The sequence below is a fragment of the Triticum urartu genome, chromosome 3A (assembly GCF_056163025.1).
Source record: "Triticum urartu cultivar PI428250 chromosome 3A, HENAU_Tu73, whole genome shotgun sequence".
NCBI lineage: Eukaryota > Viridiplantae > Streptophyta > Magnoliopsida > Poales > Poaceae > Triticum > Triticum urartu.
The window spans coordinates 549,052,678-549,075,122 of NC_141875.1; the positions used below are offsets into that span (position 1 = coordinate 549,052,678).

Consider the following 22,445-nt stretch of genomic DNA (forward strand, 5'->3'; position numbering starts at 1 on the left):
GAGCTATTCGAGCATACAAAACATAATTTCATGTGAAGGTTTAGAGTTCTGCACATACAAATTTACCTGGAACGGCAGGTAGATACCGCATATAGGAAGGTATGGTGGACTCATATGGAATAACTTTGGGGTTTATGTAAGTGGATGCACAAGCAGTATTCCCGCTTAGTACAAGTGAAGGCTAGAAAGAGACTGGGAAGCAACCACCTAGAGAGCGACAACAGCCATGAACATGCATTAAAATTAATCAACACTGAGTGCAAGCATGAGTAGGATATAATTCACCATGAACATAAATATCATGGAGCTATGTTGATTTTGTTTCAACTACATGCGTGAACATGTGCCAAGTCAAGCCACTCGAATCGTTCAAAGGAGGATACCACCCTATCATACCACATCACCACCATTTTAATAGCATCTTGGCACGCAAGGTAAACCATTATAAACTCCTAGCTACTTAAGCATGGCATGAGCAACTATAATCTCTAATTGTCATTGCAAACATGTTTCATTCATAATAGGCTGAATCAGGAATGATGAACTAATCATATTTACAAAAACAAGAGAGGTCGAGTTCATACCAGCTTTTCTCATCTCAACCAGTTCATCATATATTGTCATCATTGCCTTTCACTTGCACAACCGAATAATATGGATGATAATAATAATAGTGCACGTGCATTGGACTAAGCTGGAATCTGCAAGCATTCAATACAAGGGAGAAGACAAGGTAATATGGGCTCTTGGTTAGATCAACAAAAATGCATATGAGGGCCACTCAACATTTTCATCATGGTATTCTCCACTCGACCCCCAAAGAACAAGAAAATAAATAAAACTATTTACACGGGAAAGCTCCCAACAAGCAAAAGAAGAACGAGAAATCTTTTTGGGTTTTCTTTTTAATGACTACTACTGCAGGAACAGAAAGTAAACTAGCTAGCTACAACTATTTTTTTGTTTTTTATTAAGGTTTTTCAAACACACAAGAAGAAAGCTTAAAACAGAAAATAAACTAGCATGGATGATACAATGAAAAAGTATGAGCACCGACAACTAGCATGAGTGTGTGAACATGAATATAATGTCGGTGAGAAATACGTACTCCCCCAAGCTTAGGCTTTTGGCCTAAGTTGGTCTATCGCCATGGATCAAAATGGTCCCCTCCAGTGTACTGAGGAGGATCCTCAGGGTGCCACTGGTTGGCGATCTCCTCCGGATCCCACTGATAAACAGACTGATGGTGAGGGTCAAGTGGTGGCTCCATCTCAGGTCCTGGAGATGATGTCAGGCTCCGATATGCATGAACGGCCTCCGCCAAAACAAGGTACATGCCTGAAAATATGTTGAACAAAGAGGGAGCAGGCAAGGTAATAGTCTCAAAGTAATTTTTATCAAATATCAGTCTATAGTTAAGCATCTTCTTCTTATTCTTAACAATAAAATCATGTGCTACCATACTCTTATAATCTAGAAAAATAGGAGGCAACAACTTTTCCTCTTTCTCATAATGCCTAATAGGTATGTTGAAGTGTGCAGCAAGGCGTGAGGCAAAGATGCCTCCAAAGACGGGGCCCTTTGTATGGTTCAGATTTAATCGTTTAGCAACAATGGTGCCTAAACTGAAAGTGGTATCACGAAACAAAGCATGGCGCAAAATAACAATATCAGGGGCACTAAGGTTTCCATAGTTCCCGCGACCAATTAAGCATCTACTAGCAAGTATTGCAAAGTAACATAGAACAGGAAAATGTATGCTAGTAATTCTTACATCAGAAACCTTCCTCATTTCCCCTACAGCAATCATATCAATAAACCTTTCCACATCATTACGATGTGGTTCCTCTATGATGCCCTCAAAGGACAACTTGCAAACCTCACAAAAGTCATAGAGTGACATCTCCTTATACTCATCATACAAATAAAAATCCACAGAAGGTGGTGACCTCCTAGCATGGAAATGAAATTTTTGCACAAAAATATTATTGAGTAGGAGATACTGTTCACGCTGGTCATGGAGGAAGTCGGTGAGGCCTGGATTCTCAGCCAAATAATAAAAATCTTCATAAATCCCGGCTTCTCTCAAGAACTCATCACAAGGTCATTCACACCGCTGAACCTCCGCAGTGCGAGGGAGATTATATTTGGCTTCTTATTTTCTTCACTTTGCTTATCCTTCGAGCTCCAGCTCGATGAGCCCCTCAACAATCTCTTCATCATTTTCTTTCTCTGAAAAATTTCTGAAATTTTTAGTGACTCAAAATAAAAGTGAACCAAACTCAACAAGATTGATAGCAACTACTCCTACAAGTGCCTAGAGACCATATCATGAATTAAAACTACTTGGGACCATATAAATTTGACATGCAAGCTCAAGAATAGTGTCACCTAAGCAGTAAAAATTTGCAATAAATAAAGCACTAGAACAAAAACTAATTGGACCACTGGAGGAGTCACATACCGAAGAACAATCCCCCAAAGCAGTTTTGCGAATGGAGGTTTGAGCAAGGAGATCGAGAATGGCAGCAAGATGAGCTAGAACTCGGGTTTGAGCTGGTGGATGATTTTTTTTGGAGGAAGACAAAGTGTGTGGGTGCAAGAATAAGTGGAGGGGGCCCACGTAGGGTCCACGAGGCAGGGGGCACGCCCTCCACCCTCGTGGGCACATGGTGAGGGCCCCTGGTGTGTTCTCGGTGCCAATAATTCTTAAATATTCTGGAAAAAGTCATATTTCATTTTAAAGACATTTGGAGAACTTTTATTTTCGGGGTATTTTTTTATTGCAAGGATAATTCAGAAAACAGACAGAAAATACTATTTTTACTTTATTTAATCTAAATAACAGAAAGTAAAAAGAGGGTACAAAGAGTTGTGCTTTCTAACTTCATCCATCTCATGCTCATCAAAAGGAATCCACTAACAAGGTTGATCAAGTCTTGTTAACAAACTCATTCAGAATCGCATGAAACTGGAGAAATTTCAAATACACTATGTTACCTCAACGAGGATATGCACATCCCCAAAAATAAGAATATCATATTTCTTGTTAGCAGTAGGAAGAGGAAATTCGAAACCTCCAATAGTAATTGTTGGAATTTTTCCAATAGAATTGATACTGTGGACTTGAGGTTGTTTCCTCGAAAAGTGTACCGTACGCTCATTACCATTAACATGAAAAGTGACATTGCCTTTGTTGCAATCAATAACAGCCCCTGCAGTATTCAAAAATGGTCTACCAAGGATAATCGACATACTATTGTCCTCGGGAATATCAAGAATAACAAAGTCCATTAAAATAGTAACGTTTGCAACCACAATAGGCACATCCTCAGAAATACTGACAGGTATAGCAGTTGATCTATCAGCCATTTGCAAAGATATTTCAGTAGGTGTCAACTTATTCAAATCAAGTATACGATATAAATAGAGAGGCATAACACTAACGCCGTCTCCAATATCACATAAAGCAGTTTTAAAATAGTTTCTTTTAATGGAGCATGGTATGGTTGGTACTCCTGGATCTCCAAGTTTCTTAGGTATTCCACCTTTAAAAGTGTAATTAGCAAGCATGGTGGAAATTTCATCTTCCGGTATCTTTCTTTTATTTGTAACAATATCCTTCATGTACTTAGCATAAGGATTCATTTTAAGCATATCAGTCAAACGCATATGCAAAAAGATAGGTCTAATCATTTCAGCAAAGCACTCAAAATCCTCATCATCCTTTTTCTTGGATGGTTTAGGAGGAAAAGGCATGGGTTTGTGAACCCATGGTTCTCTTTCTTTACCGTGCCTTCTAGCAACAAAGTCTCTCTTATCATAACATTGATTCTTTGATTGTGGGTTATCAAGATCAACAGCAGGTTCAATCTCTACATCATTGTCATTGCTAGGTTGAGCATCAACATGAACATCATCATTAACATTATCAGGTTCATGTTCATTACCAGATTGTGTTTCAGCATCATAAATAGAAATATCATTGGGATTCTCAGGTGTGTCAACAACAGGTTCACTAGAAGCATGCAAAGTCCTATCATTTTTATTTTTCTTCTTCTTAGAAGAACTAGGTGCATCAACATTACTTCTGTGAGAATCTTGCTCAATTCTCTTAGGGTGGCCCTCAGGATACAAAGGTTCCTGAGTCATTTTACCCCCTCTAGTCACAACTCTAACAACATCATCATTTTTCTCATTATTTAATTCATTGAGCAAATCATTTTGAGCTTTAAGTACTTGTTCTACTTGAGTGGTAACCATAGAAGCATGTTTACTAATAAGTTTAAGTTCACCTTTAACTCTAGACATATAGTCACTCAAGTGTTCAATCATATAAGCATTACGTTTCAATTGTCTACCAACATAAGCATTGAAGTTTTCTTGTTTAACAATAAAATTATCAAACTCATCCAAGCATTGGTTAGCAGACTTATTATGAGGAATATCACCTTCATCAAATCTATAGAGAGAATTTACCTTTACTACCTGTGTCGGGTTATCAAGACCATGTATTTCTTCAATAGGTGGTAAATTCTTAACATCTTCAGCTTTAATACCTTTTTCTTTCATAGATTTCTTTGCCTCTTGCATATCTCCAGGACTAAGAAATAGAATACCCCTTTTCTTCGGAGTTGTCTTAGGAGTTGGTTCAGGAAGTGTCCAATCATTTTCATTACTCAACATATTATTCAATAAAAATTCAGCTTGATCAGCAGTTCTTTCCCTAAAAACATAACCAGCACAACTATCCAGGTGGTCTCTGGAAGCATCGGTTAGTCCATTATAAAATATATCAAGTATTTCATTTTTCTTGAGAGGATGATCAGGCAAAGCATTAAATAATTGAAGAAGCCTCCCGCAAGCTTGTGGGAGCCTCTCTTCTTCAATTTGCACAAAATTATATATTTCCCTTAAGGCAGCTTGTTTCTTATGAGCGGGGAAATATTTAGCAAAGAAGTAATAAATCATATCCTGGGGACTACGCACACAACTAGGATCAAGAGAATTAAACCATGTTTTAGCATCACCCTTTAATGAGAAAGGGAACAACTTAAGGATAAACTAATAGCGAGTTTTCTCATCATTAGTGAATAGGGTGGCTATATCATTTCATTTAGTAAGATGTGCCATAACAGTTTCAGATTCATAGCCATAAAAATGATTAGATTCAACCTAAGTAATTAACTCGGGATCGACAGAGAAATCATAATCCTTATCAGAAATAAAAATAGGTGAAGTAGCAAAAGCAGGGTCACATTTCATTCTAGCATTCAAAGACTTCTCTTTCAGCTTAACTAATAATTTCTTAAGATCATATCTATCATTGCAAGCTAAAAAGTCTCTAGAAGTTTCTTCATCCATAACATAACCCTCAGGCACAACAGGCAAATCATATCTAGGGGGAGAATCTTCATCATCACTTTCATCAATATTATCAGTTTCAATAATTTCATTTCTCTAACCCTAGCAAGTTGTTCATCAAGAAATTCACCTAGTGGCACAGTAGTATCAAGCATAGAAGTAGTTTCATCATAAGTATCATGCAAAGCAGAAGTGGCATCATCAATAACATGCGACATATCAGAATGGATAGCAGGAGTAGGTATCACAAGTTTACTCAAAATGGAAGGTGAATCAAGTGCAGAGTTAGATGGCAGTTCCTTACCTCCTCTCGTAGTTGAGGGAAAAATCTTGGTTCTTTTATCTTTCAAGTTCTTCATAGTGATCAGTAGATATAAATCCCAAGTGACTCAAAGAATAGAGCTATGCTCCTCGGCAACGGTGCCAGAAAATAGTCTTGATAACCCACAAGTATAGGGCATCGCAACAGTTTTCGAGGGTAGATTATTCAACCCAAATTTTTTGATTCGACACAAGGGGAGCCAAAGAATATTATCAAGTATTAGCAGTTGAGTTGTCAATTCAACCACACCTGGAAAACTTAATATCTGCAGCAATATATTTAGTAGCAAGGTAATATGAAAGTAACGGTAACGTTGACAATGGTAATAGTAATAGTTTTTGTAGTGATTGTAACAACGGCAACGAAAAAGTAAATAAGCGAAGATCAATATGTGAAAAGCTCATAGGCAATGGATCAGTGATGGATAATTATGTCGGATGCGATTCCTCATGCAATAGTTATAACATAGGGTGACACAGAATTAACTCCGGTTCATCAATGTAATGTATGCAAGTATTCCGAATATAGTCATACGTGCTTATGGAAAAGAACTTGCATGACATCTTTTGTCCTACCCTCCCATGGCAGCGGGGTCCTATTGGAAACTGAGGGATATTAAGGCCTCCTTTTAATAGAGTACCGGACCAAAGCATTAACACATAATGAATACATGAACTCCTCAAACTATGGTCATCACCGGTAAATATCCTGATTATTGTCACTTCGGGGTTAACGGATCATAACACATAATAGGTGACTATTGACTCGCAAGATAAGATCAAGAACTCACGTATGTTCATGGAAACATATAGGTTCAGATCTGAAATCATGGCACTCGGGCCCTAGTGACAAGCATTAAAAATAGCAAAGTCATAGCAACATCAATCTCAAAACATAGTGGATACTAGGGATCAAACCCTAACAAAACTAACTCGATTACATGATAAATCTCATCCAACCCATCACCGTCCAGCAAGCCTACGATGGAATTACTCACGCACGCGGTGAGCATCATGAAATCAGTGATGGAGGAAGGTTGATGATGACGATGGCGATGGATTCCCCTCTCCGGAGCAACAAAACGGACTCCAGATCAGCCCTCCCGAGAGAGATTAGGGCTTGGCGGCAGCTCCATATCATAAAACGCGATGAATCCTTCTCCCTGATTTTTTTCTCCCCGAACATGAATATATAGAGTTGAAGTTGAGGTCAGTGGAGCACCAAGGGGCCCACGAGGCAGGGGCGCGCCCAGGCGGTAGGCGCGCCCCCACCCTCGTGGACAGGGTGTGGGCCCCCTGGCCTTGATTCTTTCGCAAGTATTTTTTATATATTCCAAAAATATTCTCCGTTGATTTTCAGGTCATTCCGAGAACTTTTATTTCTGCGCAAAAATAACACCATGGCAATTCTGCTGACAGCGTTAGTCCCGGTTAGTTCCATTCAAATCATGCAAGTTAGAGTCCAAACAAGGGCAAAAGTGTTTGGAAAAGTAGATACGATGGAGACGTATCACTGTGCTGCATCATCCCTTCCTCTTTGGGGAAATACCGACATAGCTTCAAGCGACATCAGTGTGCGTAGATAACAATGGGGACCCACATGTCAATAATGGCAGAGGCAAAAAATTTGGAGATATTTTCCCTGCATCAGAAGGAATCGAACCTGGGCGGAACTGCGGTCGGGTAGTGTCACTTGGCCACTAGGCTAGTTCAGTAGTTTCAGTACAAATAAGGCACTGCCTCAGGTGGCCTGATCTCGTCCTGCGCCTTTGTGCACTCGCCGCGGTGCCGCTGTCTGCCGTTGTGAACATGCTGAACAAACGAGAGAAATCTGGAGAGGACTGTACGTGGAGAAGCAGACAGTCGGAACCCATCAGGTCCATGGCCATACGCAAGCAAGTGCCTCATTGAAAAAAATACTTCCTCCTAATGTTGTACTGACGTTGGGGCCCACGGGTTTGTCAACATAGTTACATTTTTTAGGTGCTTCAATGTAGTTACTAAAGGAGATAAATTTACAACGAAGCCGGGGAGCTGGCAGGTATCATGTATTATCACTGGGGCAGCAAGTATCAGTTGGGTTGTGGGCTGCCCCGTCTAGGCTTTCTTTTTTAATGTGCGTAGCCCACGACATGCCGGTTTGTATTTTCTTGAGAGCCATCATGTATCGACCGGCCTGTGCACCTCCCATTCAAGGTTTTTATTTTTCCTGAAACATCGGCAGCCCAACTTATGTATTTTTTTAAAGAAAACGCAGAGGTCTGTTCTATTTTTCTATATAAGAATATGAATGCCTGGTACAGATTATGTTTCCTTCTAACTATATTATATATATTTAAATTATTTTATATGTTATTATATATTATTGTTATTGTCATCATATATTTAACAGATACTTACTCCCTCTGTTCCGAATTACTTGTCGCAGAGATGGATGTATCTAGATGTATTTTAATTCTAGATACATCCATTTCCACGACGAGTAATTTGGAACGGAGGGAGTACATATGTAAGAAAACAATATAAATAATTTCTTAACAATAAAACCCTAGATTTTTTTGGCAACGAAAATCCTGGTGATTGTGTATAAAAGCTTGGTAAGATATAAGGACCAATGTAATAATAAATCACTTATTGTTTAAATATATTTATAACAAAATGCTCAGCCCCTGTTTATTTTTGATGACATTGCTACGCCCAACCCAACATAATAATTAGAATCAGCCCAGCAAAATCATGTATTTCAAGAAAGTGCAAATGGCATGTAATTTTTTAGGAAAAAAATAAATGGGCCACATGAACGCTACATTATTTGTTCACCCAGCCAAGCAAATGGACTGTAATTTTTTAAAAAAAGATCAAAGTGACTGTAAATTCTGAAAAAATGGGTTGAATATGTGCCACGTTTTTGGAGGCTGAAATATGGTCCAATAGGTTGAAGCCAATGCAAGTCGTTGTCAACTTAGTCAACAAATGATTCTGACATCGTTAGCCGTTGGATTTACATCCAACGACTGGCATCCATCTTCAATCTCTCGTCTTCTTCCTTCAGCGCCGTCGGGACCACCTGCTCCCGCCTCCTGTTGCTAGCAGCTCTGCTTAGCACGCTTCGCTGTGAAGCGCTACCCCATGGTCGGCCAAGCCATCCCTCCACCCCTCCTGTTTTTCTCCATCGATTGCCGAACCACACTACACCAGAACCAGTTAACCCTCATACACCTCTCTGTCTGCGACTCCACTCCCGCATCTTCCCATCTCCGGCTCGTTGCCGTCCGGGGCCTCGCCGTCGTCCACCACCTTGGATGCGCTTGCCGCGGCGTGGTCAACACACAAAAAATGAATACTCCCCCTGCTAGCTAGGAACCACCATAGTGGGAGGCTGACTTGTGGGCCTACTAAGTTGATGGGGATGGAGGGCTTTGTCAACTTAGTCAATATGAACGATTCTAGCTCCAGTGACCGTACGATGTCCATCCAACGGCCATAGTGCTTCTTCAACCTCCGGTCTTCTTGCTCCAGCCGCCCAAACCAGCGCCGGTCGTGCAGCCTACTCATGCCTCCCGTGGCTAGCTAAGCTACCGCGGAGGCCTCACCGCCCCTACTACTACCACCACTGGCCAGGCCCTGCGGCAACGGCTGCCTCACACCGGAGCCGAACCAGTGGACTCTCATACTCCTCTCCGCATGGGCATCCACTGCCGCGTCTTCCCCAGCTCTGCGTCGTCCCCTTCCTAGGCCTCACCGTCGTTCACCTCCTTGGTGCTCTCGGCGCGGCGTGGTCAATGTGGTCAACGAATGAGTTCCATCGGAAGAGTGCTGTATGTGGAGAGGCTGACAGCTGGGTCCATGGCCGCAACAAGGAAGTGCCTCCTTATTACGCGAAAAATAATGATTCCTCCACCTGACAGCAGGGACCCACCGGACGGGCCACCGTATTTCGTGAAAAAAATGTTTCCCCTTGACTGCTGGGACCCACCAGCTACATCTTCGCGAGCAAGGAAGTGCCTGACAGTCGGGATCCACCGGTCGAAGCGTGCATAGCGTTGTCATTCTGGTCACAAATGTGTACGTACATACGATCGGTCTGTCTGCAGGCTGCAGCGATGAACCATGGCCGTGTAAGGAAGGGCACGTGTCGTAGTATAGGCGCGCACGTGTTGTAGTAGAGGCGCACACGTAGCATGTCACACAGTCCCGTTAATATCGTGTACACGTACGTACAACCAGGGTGCAAGAAAGTAAATATGGCCACGTACGTACATATGGTCGGGGTCTCGAACGCCTACTCGCGCATACGTACGGCCAGGGCTCGTGTACATGGCTGGGTCAGAACAGAGAAACTACGTCGTCGTGTTCATCGGGAGCCAACCGGCTTGGGCGGAACAGCCGATCAAAACAAGGCCTGGCGTACCGCAAAACAGAGGAAACAGACTTGTGTTGGAGCGCTACGCTCGAAACGGGGGTCCTGTTCATCGGGAGGGGTGAGGCGTACCACAAAACGGGACTCCACAGGATACGGTTCATCTCCACCGTCGACTGCCTCCACAGGCTACTATCCATCCACCGTCGACCTCCTCCAGCCTCCACCTACGACTATTCATCCACGACGTCTCCCCTCCTGCCTCTACTAGCTACTGTTCATCCACAGGCTCCTGTTCATCCAACCTCCGCTGCTCCTCCACCGGCTACTATTCAACCAGCCCTCTCCACGGGGTCCTGTTCAACCACCCCTCCACGGGATACTGTTCATCCAACCCTCCAGCGACTACTGTTCAACCAGCCCTCCACGGGGTCCTGTTCATCCAGCCCTCCACGGGGTCATGTTCATCCACCCCAACCGGGTCGATCAGGGTCCTGTTCATCCAGAGGCAATGGCCTCTACTACCACGGGGTCCTGTTCATCCAACCCCCCAACAACGCTCACTGTTCAGAGGCAGCATCGATCGGCTTCAGTTAGCCGTAGTAGCAAAGGAATCACTCGGGTTCAGTTAATAGTAAGGGATCGATCGGGGTTCAGTAATGTAGCTAGTGCAATCGCTCGGGTTCACTTAGAGCCCAACGCCTTGCTCGGGTTCAGTTAGAGCGCAACGCCTCGCACACATGCACGTACGTGTACAAGAGAAATGCGCAAACCTCCGTGCATCGCTCGGCCCCGACCACCCACCGTAACCGGGAACTCCCGATATTTTTCTCGCCCTCGCTTCTACCACATTTTTTCCGTCATGGACGGCCCAAAGAATGTCATGTAGCTGCGTCTCCAGCCCGCCCAGGACGAAAATCTTATTTTCTGTCATGATTTTTTGTCATAGAAGTAGGAGCCTGCCACATCTATGATGATACTGGGTTTTGTCACAATTATCGTCATAGAAGTGTCATAAGGATGACATAAAAATTTTTCGTTCGGCCCAAAATGTCACAGATGTCTTTTTTGTAGTGTTGCGCCCGCCCTCGCGGTGGTTGCTGTGTCGGTCGCCACCCTGTGGCTGCTGCTGAGGGGCAGCGGGAGGGGCGGGGGGCGCGGGCGGGAGGGGAACAACCCTGGGGGCGCGGGCGGGGTGGGGGGCGGGGGCGCGGGCGGGAGGGGAACAACCCTGGGGGCGCGGGCGGGGTGGGGGGCGGGGGCGCCGCAAGAGGTGTCGGCGGCGAGGGCGTGGTGCTGCACACACTTCTTCACCCCCTTCATCCAGCGCTCCTACAACCGCAAGTACGCCACAAACTTGGGGAAGAAGGGCTCCGGCATCAAGGTGAGGTTGGAGGTGGCGTCGCCGAAGTCCTCGTTGAGGCCGACGGTGAGCATGCTGAGGAGGAGGAGGTCATCAACCTTGGCGCTGATGTCATGGAATTCATCCGCCAACGTCTTCAGGCGGCGGCAGTAGTCATCGATAGACTGGTCATTGATATGTCTCCAACGTATCTATAATTTTGATTGTTCCATGCTATTATATTATCCATCTTGGATGTTTTATATGCATTTATATGCTATTTTATATCATTTTTGGGACTAACCAATTAACCGAGAGCCTAGTGCCAGTTTCTGTTTTTTTCCTTGTTTTTGAGTTTCGCACAAAAGGAATATCAAACGGAGTCCAATTGACTTGAAAGTTTACGGTGATTTTTTATGGACCAAAAGAAGCCCCCGAAGCAAAAGAGTTGGGCCAGAAGAGCCATGAGGCCTCCACAAGGGTGGAGGGCGGGCCCTACCCCCCAAGGTGTGCCCTCCGTCCTTTTCATTGCCTCGTGGACCCCTGACTTGTTCTCGGTGCCAAAAATTCCTATAAATATAGAAACCCCCAGAAATAAACCTAGATCGGGAGTTCCTCCGCCGCAAGGCTCTGTAGCCACCAAAAACCAATCGGGACCCTATTTTGGCACCCTGCCGGAGGGGGGAATCATCAACGGGGGCCATCTTCATCATCCCAGCGCTCTCCATGATGAGGAGGGAGTAGTTCATCCTCGGGGCCGAGGGTATGTACCAGTAGCTATGTGTTTGATCTCTCTCTCTCTCGTGTTCTTGATTTGGCATGATCTTGATGTACCGCGAGCTTTGCTATTATAGTTGGATCTTATGATGTTTCTCCCCCTCTACCTTCTTGTAATGGATTGAGTTTTCCCTTTGAAGTTATCTTATCGGATTGAGTCTTTAAGGATTTGAGAACACTTGATGTATGTCTTGCATGTGCTTATCTGTGGTGACAATGGGATATTCATGTGATCTACTTGATGTATGTTTTGGTGATCAACTTGCGGGTTCCGTGACCTTGTGAACTTGTGCATAGGGGTTGGCACACGTTTTCGTCTTGACTCTCCGGTAGAAACTTTGGGGCACTCTTTGAAGTTCTTTGTGCTGGTTTGAATAGATGAACCTGAGATTGTGTGATGCATATCGTATAATCAAGCCCGCGGATACTTGTGGTGACATTGGAGTATCTAGGTGACAATAGGGTTTTGGTTGATGTGTGTCTTAATGTGTTATTTTAGTACGAACTCTAGGGCTGTTTGTGACACTTATAAGAATAGCCCAATAGATCGATCAGAAAGAATAACTTTAAGGTCGTTTCATACCCTACAATAATCTCTTCGTTTATTCTCCGCTATTGGTGACTTTGGAGTGACTCCTTGTTGCACGTGGAGGGATTGTTATATGATCTAATTATGTTATCATTGCTGAGAGAACTTGCACTAGTGAAAGTATGAACCCTAGGCCTTGTTTCCAAGCATTGCAATACCTTTTCGCTCGCTTTTGTTACTTGCTACCTTGCTGTTTTTTATTTTCAAATTACAAAAACCTATATCTACCATCCATATTGCACTCATATCACCATCTCTTCGCTGAACTAGTGCACCTATACAATTTACCACTGTATTGGGTGTGTTGGGGACACAGGAGACTCTTTGTTATTTGGTTGCAGGGTTGTTTGAGAGAGACCATCTTCATCCTATGCCTCCCACGGATTGATAAACCTTAGGTCATCCACTTGAGGGAAATTTGCTACTGTCCTACAAAACTCTACGCTTGGAGGCCCAACACGAGTCTACAAGAAGAAGGTTGCGTAGTAGACATCAAGCTCTTTTCTGGCGCCGTTCCCGGGGAGGTTAGTGCTTGAAGGTATATCTTTAGATCGTGCAATCAAATCTTTTAGTTTCTTGTTTTATCACTAGTTTAGTCTATAAAATAAAACTACAAAAAATGGAATTGAGGTTGCCTCATATGCTTCATCTTTTTAATGTCTTTTGTGAAAATAAGGATTCCGATAATTGTGCCAAAGTGTTAGAAGAAGAATGCATTAAAATGTTTGGAACTAAATCTTTGAATGATGCGCATGATTGCAATGTTGTTAGTATGAATTCTTTGAATATCCATAGTATTAATGATGATTGCACTAGTTATGATAAAAATGTTTCCTACAAGCATGTCAATTTCTATGGAGTGCATAGAGTTTGATGTTACATACCAAATAGGGAAGATAGATTCTGCAAGAGGCATAAGTATTTAGAAACTAAATGGTTGCAAGAGAGGCTAGATGTTTGTGCTGAAAAGTTAATATTTTTAGCCATCCTTGTGACGTTTGCAATGAACGTGGTCGTTTAAGTCTCCAATGCAAATTGTTTCATGATCGAGTCGTGTCCAAAAATTGTGAGGACTTAATTTCCCTTGTGCATCATAATGAACTTAGTTTGCTTCTGGGATATGAAGAAATGAAACGTATAACTTGGTATATTCCAGAATATAACCTTGCGAGATTTCTAGCCTTTGATATAGAGGAAATTTATATGTATTGTGCGATAAATTGCATTGAGAATCCTTATATTGCCAATTACTTAAAGACAAGAGAACAAATAGAAGATGAAGAGAATACTAACGAAGGGGAAGAGGTATCCCAATATCCTCCTATTTTTTCTGATGATGAATCAGGTAATGAGGAGGAGGTTTTTATTCAACCAATCTCATCAATAAGGAGCTCAAAAAGGTTGATTAAACCCACACATGACATGAAGAGGAAAAATAAAAGACGGAAAAACAAAGATAAAAAGTTATCTCTCCCAAATGATGTTTCTCCTATTTTTATGCCTCATTATAGTGAATCAAAAATAGATGTGGATGATGATATACTTGATGATGATATTGATTCTTTACCTTATGGTACTATGTCCGAAGAAATTATTGAGGATGATTTCGTTATGCCTATTACTCATTGTGATGATTATGATTGGGAAAGTAATGATACTTGTTATAATCTTGAAAATCTTTTTGGCACCAACTTATAAAGGTGTGATGGTAATAATTGTTATACTATTTGTGCTATCCATACTATTAATGATGAGAGTGATTATGCTTATGATATGAAAAGGCCCAAGCTTGGGGATGCTATGTTTGATGAGAATGACATGTTTGAGAATTTATTTGCTGCAATTAATGTTAGTCACAAGCTTGGGGATGCTATGATTAATGAAGATGATATTTTTAGTCCCCCAAGTTTTGATGTGCAATTTTTTTATGATGATAGCATGCCTCCTACTTATGATGATTGCAATATTTATGAAAGTGGGTTCGGAAGAGTGTCAACTTTAGATAATAATTATCCCACTATTTTGGAGGGTGTTGAATCTTATTATAATGATAAAAGTGGATTTGGAGAGGTCATGACTTTATTTAGTAACAATTCCACTATCTTGGAAGAGGTTTCAATTGATTATAATGAGAACCAGGTTGCTACTTATGATGATTATTGTGATGACACTTGTGTTATAAAAAGTAGTGATGATTATATTTATAAAACTCGTCATAATTATGATTACCCTTTTTTGAACGTTATTCTTTTAATTTGGAAACAATTTATAGTATTCGAGTTTCTTATGATACTCCCACTATTCTGAATGAGAATTTTTTTACTTATGCAGAGAGTAGCAGAATTTCTATGTTTATGGATCATCAAAAGAATGTTTTATGTGATGGTTATATTGTTGAATTCATTCATGATGCCACTGAAAATTATTATGAGGGAGGAATATATGCTTGTAGGAATTGCAATAATATCAAGTTTCCTCTCTATATGTTGAAAATCTTGAAGTTATGCTTGTTCTGCCTTCCTATGCTAGTTGATTCTTGTTCCCATAAGTTGTTTGCTCACAAAATCCCTATGCATAGGAAGAGGGTTAGACTTAAATGTTCTAGTCATGTTCTTCAGGACACTCCCATTATGTTTCAATTCCTATCTTTTATTTGAGCATCATTGAAATTATCATGCCTAGCTAAAAAGGCATTAAAGAGAAGCGCTTGTTGGGAGACAACACAACATTTATACCTACTGTTTTGGTGTGTTCACATGATTATGCTACTTTAGTAATCATGTTTTATGGCTTTTGTTTCAATTAAATGCCAAGTAAGACATATGGATGATCTATGGTGATAGTTGATTTGATCTAGCTGAAAAACAGAAACTTTTGCGTTCAGGAAAACAATTCTCGTTTTTAACAGAAGCGCGATAAAATACTGATTCTTTTTGCAGAAGATCAATATCAAATTTCCCAGGTTGTCCTAATTTTTCAGAATTTTTGGAGTTACAGAAGTATTCGATAGTTATAGATTACTACGGACTGTTCTGTTTTCGATGTGTTGTTTGCTTATTTTGATGAATCTATGAGTAGTATCGGAGGGTATGAACCATGGAGAAGTTGGAATACAGTAGATATTACACCAATATAAATAAATAATGAGTTCACAACAGTACCAAAAGTGGTGATTTATTTTCTTATATTAACGGAGCTTATGAGTTTTCTGTTAAGTTTTATATTGTGAAGTTTTCAAGTTTTGGGTAAAGATTTGATGGACTATGGAATAAGGAGTGGCAAGAGCCTAAGCTTGGGGATGCCCAAGGCACACCAAGGTAATATTCAAGGACAACCAAGAGCCTAAGCTCTGGGATGCCCCGGATAACATCCCCTCTTTCGTCTTCGTTCATCGGTAACTTTACTTGGAGCTATATTTTTATTCACCACATGATATGTGTTTTGCTTGGAGCGTCTTGTATGATTTGAGTCTTTCCTTTTTAGTTTGCCACAATCATCCTTGCTGTACACACCTTTTTAGAGAGACACGCATGAATCGTGATTTATTAGAATACTCTATGTGCTTCACTTATATCTTCTGAGCTAGGCAATTTTGCTCTAGTGCTTCACTTATATCTTTTTAGAGCATGGCGGTGGTTTTATTTTATAAAAATTTATGAACTCTTGTACTTCACTTATATTATTTTGAGAGTCTCTAAACAGCATGGTAATTTCCTTTGGTTATAAATTTAGTCCTAATATGATAGGCATCTGTCAGGACCCCGATTCCAAGTCACATCGATCTAGCCGGTAACACCTCATATCACTTTGCGGCCTCACGCACGGTACCCCACGGGTGTCGCCTTACCATGGCCCGGGACCGTTTGCGCCTTTTGGCTCACGTATATGATAGTGTCGCTAGCATCCATATGACAGAGAACCCGGGCCGACATGGCTAGTCGTGAACCCAAAGCGGCACAGTCCTATGGAGACAGGCATACATGAATCACATCGAGCATGTCGGTCATCAGCGAGTGATTCCGGGCTGTAGCACTGGGCTAACAGGACTCCGGGGAACCCGGGCTGTAGCAGGCTAGGCGGGACTCCGGAAATCACCGCGTGACATTTCCCCGAAGGGACAGACATAGGAACGAAGTGAAACACATACCGGCCAGTCAAGTGTCCTGAACAGTAGTGCTAGGCTAGCAGGACTCCGGTGAACCGGGCTGTAGCGGACTACTATGGCTCGAGGAGCACTAGACTACATTTCCCCATAAGAAAGACTGCCAAGGATAAACAACTAGATTGTCGGATCCCACTCATACCAAGCATTTCAATCATACACACAATATGCCCGATATGAGTACATACAACATGGCATCACAACAAAACTCTACAATTCAAGTACTTTATTTAAAGGCTCCAGGGAGCCATACATAGCATGTTCATACAGATAGGGGTCACATGACCTGACACTCAAGTCATACAAACACACAAGCACATGCGGAAGCAGCTAGTCTGAGTACAGACTCTAGAAAGAAAGAAGGCTTCTCGAAGCCTGTCTATCTACATAGGGCCCTCCATGGCCAGGATCACCACCTGGGTGGCTAGTCACTCGTCGACATCAAGGTCTACATAAAACCCATCGGAGGGGGTGGTGTTGTCGTCTGAAAACAGTAATTAAGCAAACATGAGTACAAAGGTACTCAGCAAGTCTTACATCAGAACCTACTAAACATGCTTATTCTCAAGAAGGTGGTGGGGTTAATGCAGCAGGCCAGCTTTGACTCTTGGCTAAGCTATCCTACGGAACTTCACCAGTAAAATAGTTTTCGCACACGAGTCCACTACTCACCAACACAATACACCACCGTGGATCCTCCCTCGTCATCCTACGAGAGGGCCATCCTCGATACTCACACTTATCTTGAGTCTTTTAGTAGTATCCATTAACTTGTCTATGAACTGTATAGGCAACCAAGTAGTCCTTTACCGCGGACGCGGCTATTCGAATAGTTTTATACCTTGCAGGGGTGTACTTCGTCATACACGCATTCACCACTTACCGCCGTTTACACGACATGTACTCGGCAACCTTAAAGCGGAAGCCCAACAAGGGTGTCGGCCACGTCCTACCTAAACACTTAAGCCTCTAGTCCAGGTTTATCGCCTATCCAGGTTCCATCCGCAGGGAGTCCGGCCGAGGTTTCCACATACGGCCCCGAACGATGTGAACAGGGTTCCTGAGACACCAAACGGGTGACTCGGTACACCGTGCCACGGTGTATCTACCGTAACATAGCCCACCCCGAGGGTCAGCGCTATGCACGGCCGCCAACACATAACCTACAAGCACCAGAAACTATTTGCAACTCCTGGACAGAGTACTAGGGTGGTTAAGAAGCCGAGAGGGTCAATTAAGGATCCCAATGCATGGTAGTAGCTGAATCTTAAATCACACATACAGATCTCAGTTCTTAGGGAAGGCCTCAATGAAACAACCCACCATGTACTCCTACATGGCCTCTCATCGATACCTTTACCAAAACATGTTCCACGCATCCCTCACATTACCGACATAAGCATTTCACTCTAGCCCATCACCCAGATGAACCAGACCTGACACAACTCTAAGCATAGCAGGCATAGCAAGGTAGGAATCACATACATGGCTCAATCAACTCCTACACATGCTAGTGGGTTTCATCTAGTTACTGTGGCAATGACAGGTCATGCAGAGGATAAGGGTTCAACTACCGTAGCACACAGCAGTTTGAATCGCGTTGTCTTAATGCAATACACAAGAGCAGAAGCGAGAACATGGGTTTGTATCGGAATGATCAATGGTTGCTTTCCTGATGGAGTGGTAGCGGGATACTGCCCTTCAGTTGGATACTCGTGAATATCCTCGGAGGCAGAACCTACCACGGAGAACACATCGGAACACAATCAACACATGACGATATGCAACAATATGATGCATGCTATGACATGGCAATATGATTGTGTCTTGGCCTAATGCAAGTTATATTAGAAAGGAATGAACTCATTTGAATCAAAGATTCAAATATTAGCTCATTAAACATGGCCTTAATAGTGCATTTCCTTATTCTGCTTAAACAGCAAGGTGAACTTGTTTTATCATGCATGAAACCATTACAGATGGATAGATTGAATTTTTTTTGATAATTTTTCATATATAAATTATTTCATTTGGAGTTACGGTTGAATTTCTATGATTTTTAGAAGTTTTAAACATTTTCTGGAATTTCCTGTATAAAAATAAATCCAGAAAATGCATTACTGCGTCAGCAATGCATCAGGGTGACGTCAGCAGGTCAAAGGCGCCAGCCCAGGTCAAACCTGACTGGTGGGCCCCTGCTGTCAGCCTCTCAGTGCACTAACTACGTTTAGTTAGCCTAATTACTGGGAACGAGCCGCAGTGTTTGGTGGTGGTAGTTGGGCTCGGGGTGGCCGGAAACGTCGCCGGCGACGAGCTTGGCGGTCGCCGGAGTCGGGTGAGGACGGTTTCGAGGCTACGGTGCACGGTAGGAAGAACTGGTGGTGGCTACGGGTTCCTGGTGCTGCGCTGAGCACGGTGAGGCGCTCGGACTCGTGCTTGCACGGCCATAGCCACGACGGTGACATGGCCGGCGGCGAGGATCTCTCGGGTGCGGTGGAAACGGCGGCTACAGGGGCCAAAAGAGCACGGGGGCTAGGGGGAAAGGAAGAGGAGCTCACAGCGGAGTCGGGGAGGGGGTCAGCGAGCTCAGGGAGGTCCTGGCGGCGGCGAATCGACCGGAGATGGCTGGGGTGCCCGAGGTTGAAGACGAGGGTGAAGGCGGCGAAGCAGGGCTTCCGGCGAAGCGTGGCTCGGTGGGGAGGACGAGGGAGTCGTGGCGGAGCTAATGGGCTCGTCGGAGGGGCGAGGGAGTGGCTGTAGTGGCAACTACGGCGATCGGCGGCGAGGGACGTGCTCGGCCGTCGCGGGGGAGAGTGAGAGAGACGAGGGGGAGAGTGCGAGAGGATGAGAGGGAGACGTGGGGGTCGCGTGGCGTCCTCTGGGCGTCTCCCGGCATCGGCAGAAGCAGGAGGTGGCCGGCGCATGGCCGGCGCGCGGCGAGCACGCGCCCCTACCTCCTGGCGCGAGGTCGGGGGTGACTGGCCGAGCCAGTAGGCTGGGCCGAGCCAGGTAAGGCCCAGGTGGGCTTCTTTCTCCTCTTTTTTTTGATTTAGTTTCTGTTTTCTATTAAACTGCAACTGTTTAGCTTTATTTAAAATACTAAAACATTTCCAAAAATCCTGAAAATAAATGTGGCCTCTGTTTAGATTATTTCCAATAGGAAACATTTATTCCCAGAATTATTTGAGCATTTAGATTATTTTATAGCATTTAAATGCCCAAATTCAAATACTTATGATTTAATTCAATGACCTTCTGTTGACCTAGAAAATTGTGCACCAATTTTGCCAGAGGTTCTAACCTAAGACAAAGAGGGTGAACTTTTTAGAAGGGCATTTCAGGTTCATTGAAAATATTTTTAGTAAACCCTAGTTGTTTCCAGGGGGGTATTGGGGGTTCTGTCTTCCCCAATTCAAATTTAAGAAGAATTTAAACATGATGCACATTCTAATGCTTGAACTAGCTAGGGTGTGACAACTCACCCCCACTCAAAAGAATCTCGTCCCGAGATTTAGGATCCTCTGGAAAGAAGGTGGGGTACTCAAGTCGAAGACGATCCTCCCTTTCCCAAGTGGCTTCTTCCTCGGAATGGTGTGACCATTGAACCTTGAGAAACTTGATATTACGACGTCGAGTGGTACGCTCGGCTTGACCAAGGATACGAACGGGATATTCCCGATAAGAGAGGTTATCTTGTAGATCAAGCGTTTCGTGGTCCACTCCACGGATAGGATCCGCGAAGCAACGCCTGAGTTGTGAAACGTGGAAGACATCATGAACTCTGGAAAGATGCGGAGGTAGTTCCAATTGGTAGGCAACTTCTCCTGGTTTGGCAAGAATGCGAAAGGGTCCAATGTAACGAGGAGCCAATTTGCCTTTGATACCGAAACGATGGGTTCCCTTTAACGGAGTAACCCGAAGGTAAGCCTTCTCGTCGACTTCATAAGTCATAGGCTTATGTTTATGATCATATTGACTCTTTTGACGAGATTGGGCGGTTTTCAATTTCTCACGAATAATGCGAACCTGCTCTTCTGCTTCCTGAATCATATCCGGGCCAAAGAGTTGTCTTTCCCCAGTTTCTGACCAGTTAAGAGGCGTTCGACATTTTCATCCATAGAGAACTTCGAAAGGAGCCTTGCCTAAGCTGGCTTGATAACTATTGTTATAAGCAAACTCCGCGAATGGAAGGCATTTCTCCCAACTCATTCCGAACGAGATGACAGAAGCTCGGAGCATATCTTCCAGAATTTGATTGACTCGTTCCACTTGACCACTTGATTGAGGATGGAAGGCGGTGCTAAAGGAGAGACGAGTTCCCATAGCATTTTGGAAACTTTCCCAAAATCGAGAGGTGAAGAGACTCCCACGGTCTGAATTAATTTCCAATGGAACACCATGAAGAGACACTATCCGGGAGATGTATAAATCGGCTAGCTGGCTAGCGGTGATACTCTCACGAACAGGTAGAAAGTGGGCTACTTTGGAAAGTCGGTCGATCACGACGAAGATGGCATTATTCCCTCTCTTGGTCCTGGGAAACCCAGTGATGAAATCCATACTGATTTTATCCCATTTCCATTCGGGAATAGCCAAAGGTTGAAGAGTGCCAGCAGGCCGTTGATGCTCTGCTTTAACACGACGACATACGTCGCAATTAGCAATGTATTGAGAGATTTCTCTCTTCATCCTAGTCCACCAAAACCTCTGGCGTAGGTCTTGATACATTTTAGTACTACTGGGATGAATGGTGAGAGGGGATTCATGAGCTTCCTTAAGGATCAACTGACGCAGATGTTGTTTCTTGGGAACCACCAAACGGTTCTCGAAGAAAACAGCACCTCGCTCATCCATGGAGAAACATTTAGCAACTCCGCTAGCGATGTTTTCCTTAATCCAGGATATGCCCTTATCATACCGCTGGGCGGTTATGATTTGATCCGTAAGGGTAGGTTTCGCCACCAGGGTGGATAGGAATCCAGGAGGAACAATGTGAAGATTTAGCTTACGAAATTCCTCATGGAGAAGTGGTTGACTTTGTTGTAACATCAGGTTGTTACAATAGGACTTACGGCTTAGCGCATCAGCCATGACATTGGCTTTGCCCGGGGTGTAAGTTATTCCTAAGTCGTAGTCCGAGATCAACTCAACCCAACGTCTTTGCCTGAGATTCAAATCTGATTGGGTGAAGATATATTTCAAACTTTGGTGGTCGGTGAAGATCTCGCAACGATTACCGAGAAGGTAATGTCGCCAAGTTTTAAGTGCATGGACTACAGCTGCAAGCTCTAGATCATGTGTAGGATAATTTTCCTCATGTGGGTGTAATTGCCGTGAAGCATAGGCAATTACCTGACGATCTTACATGAGTATGCAACCTAGTCCTTGTCGCGAGGCGTCGCAATAGATAATAAAGTCCTTGGAGAAGTCTGGTGGTACCAGTACGGGGGCAGATGTCAGGCGTCTTTTTAGTTCTCGAAAACTGACCTCGCACTGTGGAGTCCACTCGAACTTTTTATCTTTCTTGAGG

At 43.3% G+C, this 22,445-nt stretch overlaps 1 protein-coding gene across 1 annotated transcript in view; it reads right to left on the reverse strand.

Moving 5' to 3' along the window:
- Positions 1–11,377: 11,377 nt before the first annotated feature.
- Positions 11,378–22,445, reverse strand: part of LOC147980471 (uncharacterized) — a 54,249-nt gene continuing 43,181 nt past the window's right edge. The window contains exon 2 of the mRNA XM_087515623.1: positions 11,378–11,599. Coding sequence (XP_087371749.1) covers positions 11,378–11,599 — 222 coding nt within the window. The remainder of the gene's footprint in view (positions 11,600–22,445) is intronic.